This window comes from Malus domestica, chromosome 17, assembly GCF_042453785.1.
Source record: "Malus domestica chromosome 17, GDT2T_hap1".
NCBI classification, from domain to species: Eukaryota; Viridiplantae; Streptophyta; class Magnoliopsida; order Rosales; family Rosaceae; genus Malus; species Malus domestica.
Window position 1 is genome coordinate 29,395,318 of NC_091677.1, and position 3,462 is coordinate 29,398,779.

Sequence of the window (3,462 nt, forward strand, 5' to 3'; positions counted from 1 at the left end):
TATTCAAATCCAAGAGCCCAGGATCGGCCACGTGGCCAATGCCAGAAAATGACCCAGCTTATTGGTCAGCCTGTTTTGTGCTGGCCCAGAGACCAGCTTGGGCTGGGTGCCAGGCCGTTTTGTGGGCTGGAGTAAATGGACAGGTCCCAGTCTGTTTTTTGTGCTGGGTGCTGGCCTAATTAACCACGACTTGCTCTAATAAGTATAGATCAAACTCATGATAATATAATATAATTAGTATAATGCGATATCTAATTAGTCTATCCGAAAACAATTAGATAGGTAGATGTGGCGAACGAGCGTACAAAAGATCCCAACCTGTGTCGCAATCCGAAACAACACAGAATGGCAGTGGCACTCTCAACAACTCCTCAACCCTGTGTTGTACAAAAGTTCCACTCTATCTCCTCCAAAACCCTCCGAAATTTCAACCCCCTTTTCAAACCCTCCACTCAAACCCTCTTCCTCAGCTTCCAAAAACCCAAAACCCATCTCCAATCTCCTCCTCGCAACACAATCCGATGCCTTTTCACCGGCATTGTCGAGGAAATGGGCCAAATCAAGCAACTTGGCACCTCCCAAAACGGCGGTTTCGACATGAAAATCGGCGCCAAAACCGTTCTGGAGGGCGTTCACCTCGGGGATAGCATTGCAGTCAATGGAACGTGCCTGACGGTGACTGAATTCGATACCCAATTGTCCGATTTCACAGTCGGTCTGTCGCCGGAGACGCTTAGGAAGACGTCTCTGATCGAGCTCGAAGCCGGGTCACTTGTGAATTTGGAGCGGGCGGTGCAGCCCACCAGCAGAATGGGCGGGCACTTTGTGCAGGGTCATGTGGATGGCACAGGGGAGATAGTGTCAATGGAGCCCGAGGGTGATTCGCTGTGGATCAAGGTAAAGGCATCAAAGGAGGTGTTGAAGTATGTGGTGCCGAAAGGGTTTATAGCCGTCGATGGTACTAGTTTGACTGTGGTGGATGTGTTTGATAAAGAAGAGTGCTTTAATTTCATGTTGGTTGCTTATACTCAACAGAAAGTGGTGATTCCGTTGAAGAAAATCAGGTCAAAGGTGAATTTGGAGGTTGATATACTCGGGAAGTATGTCGAAAGACTTCTCAGTAGCGGGTTTGTCGATTCATTCAAATCTTCATGACTCATAAGGTATTACTCAGATATAGTTCCATTACTGCAATCCTGATTTGGCTTCATGTATAATTACATTCTGTTTGAATGAAAGGGCTATGGTGTAAGAGATTCAGATTTTAAATCGTTCGGATTGATTTATAATATTGAATTTAGGCCTATGCAAATGCAAATACTTTCGAGCAAATCCTTTACTATTTGGTTAAGATAGTGGAGTTGTAAGTTATGAAATGTGTAATATGTAGGATGGTCAATCCTTAGTGTAAACATTCCTACATTTATCACTACTGGCAAACAAGATTAACTTGAGGTAAATGGAGAAAATTGAATTGTTGGACAGGTGTTTGAAAATATGCATCTATATGTAGTGTTTTGGCATGGAAATGATCATGGTGAGAAAGGATTAATAGCTGACCCTAAGCAGTGACCATCCATCATAGTTTGCTGAGTGGAGATGCCTAAGACTTGATGTAAAGAAAAGGACCTTTTTTCACGTAATGGATAGTGCATCTTTAACAGATCAGAAATTTTCTTGCAACTAAATAAAGTTTTCAAACGTGGAGTTCACTCCTTTGAAACTTTTGTTGTTGAACCTCTGATCGAAATTTGTTCTTTCTTTCTTGTGCTTTCCTTATAAACTACCAAGTTTTTCTTTTTTGGCAATTTGGTTGATGGTTTCACGAGTGACATGTACGACAAGATTTTTGCAATTTATGAACTTGGGATAAAAAGGGATGCAGCAATTAATTATCTTACAAAAAAAAAAAATCAAAAATCAAATAAAAGCAAGTAGATATAACATGAAGATTTTTTACTTGGACAGTAGAAATTTCTCCCTGTTGAAGTTCTTCTTTTCTGATGTCAAGTGTTGTACTGTTTCTGCTCATTTTCCTTGCAAGGTCATCACCCATGCGGCTTGTACACACTTGTGATTGGGTTAGCAACTGAACCAATTGGTGGCTGTATGAATGCTGTTCGGAATTTTGGCCGCTTTTAACTTCGCTGTTTGTTTTTTGGAAGCATTTATAGGTAGTGTTGCATTTTGGATAGCTGTTATATCTTGATTTTAAAACTTTTGTTGTATCATTGTTAGAGATGTATTTTATTGGTTGCTCCGTATACTAATTGGAGATCTTCTCTGCAAGAATTATGATAGTTTCTGTAGTAATAAAAGTTTTTCTTGGAGAATTGTTAGGGCTTTATTGTACTACGACACGCACATGCCCTCACACACAGACTTTCATCATTTTGTGTTTGCAGCACCAAGGGCATCACTGTAAGCCACCGATGCTCCTCAAGTGTGTTTTGGGCCTCAAATTGCACATTAGAAAAATCATTCTGCAGCGAGTCTGGTGAAGATTTCTCTCATATTCTGTCCGGAAGGGCATATGAACTAAATTATGTATAGTATTGTAGGGTTTAAATTTTTCTGTGTCAAACTTTTCTTGATTCTCAGGCTAAAAGTTCGGCGTAATGAGCCGGTAAATCCAAAAGGAATGAGTAGTCTTTTGCCTATAATCTAGTTCTAGTATTTCTTCTCCTAGTGGTAGTATTCTCATTTCTCCCCGAGTAACATGGTTTGTATCTCGTTCTGCTCAATTTAGCTATGATTTTTCCTGCAAATTGAGCACCTATCTATCGTTCGTAGTGCTTCATGGCCAGTTTTAGGCTTTACTCTTCAAACGAAAAACTTTCTGCTCGTAGCTTCCTCCAATATCATAAATTTGGGATCACCAGTGGCATTTGTTCATATGGGAGTGACGAGAAACGTTTTCATCAAAGGGGGCTTGAACCTCACGTGAAAGAAGAGTCTCGTGTCTTTGGATGTGTAATTAGTTGGTCTTGTATTTCATGATACAATTGGATTATGCCATTAAATGCATGGTTTTATATAAAAGCCTCTTGGGAAGTTGTAGAAGGAGAATGATGATGTTCCAAAAAGAAAAATGTTATTCGTACTCACACAAAATCTCGCTCGGACTTGCTTTTGAGAGAGTCTGAATGACAGTTCTCGTGAAATTGCTCCAACGAAGAATCACCGTTGTTAGTGATGAGGAACGTGGTCATCACTTAGATTTCTCCAAGTAGAGTAGGTGCGGCTTGCTCAACATCAAGTTGCCCGGCCAAGGGGGGACTCAGTTTTGCCAAACCAACCACTTCATTTGGACAATTCAGTGTTTCCATCACTATTGACATGAACCCCTCAGCCGAAAGTGAGAAACAATGACAAGTTAGTCATTCCTTCACCACTGAAATTTGCTGTCGGCTTCGCCAAGAACAAACACAAAAAAGGGTTTTACAGTTCGAGAAAAGATAC

The 3,462-nt window shown here is 40.8% G+C and overlaps 1 protein-coding gene across 2 annotated transcripts; it reads left to right on the forward strand.

Moving 5' to 3' along the window:
• The first annotated feature begins 227 nt into the window (after positions 1–227).
• LOC114822642 (riboflavin synthase-like) lies at positions 228–2,663 on the forward strand. 2 transcript variants are annotated; one of them, XR_003770762.2, is made up of 3 exons: positions 254–1,163; positions 2,045–2,174; positions 2,406–2,663. XR_003770762.2 is itself a non-coding variant. In XM_029097478.2 (2 exons), exon 1 carries the CDS (start codon positions 346–348, stop codon positions 1,153–1,155), a length of 810 nt encoding a protein of 269 aa, XP_028953311.2. In that variant the 5' UTR covers positions 228–345; the 3' UTR covers positions 1,156–1,163; positions 2,045–2,333. The 2 variants fall into 2 exon arrangements, 1 of the variants encoding a protein (XP_028953311.2); XM_029097478.2 differs by lacking the exon at positions 2,406–2,663 and having other exon boundaries at positions 228–1,163; positions 2,045–2,333.
• The last annotated feature ends 799 nt before the right edge of the window (positions 2,664–3,462 follow it).

Excerpts from the sequence above, each read along its gene's own strand:
- LOC114822642 (XM_029097478.2), top strand. The coding sequence starts at position 346 with ATGGCAGTGGCACTCTCAACAACTCCTCAACCCTGTGTTGTACAAAAG.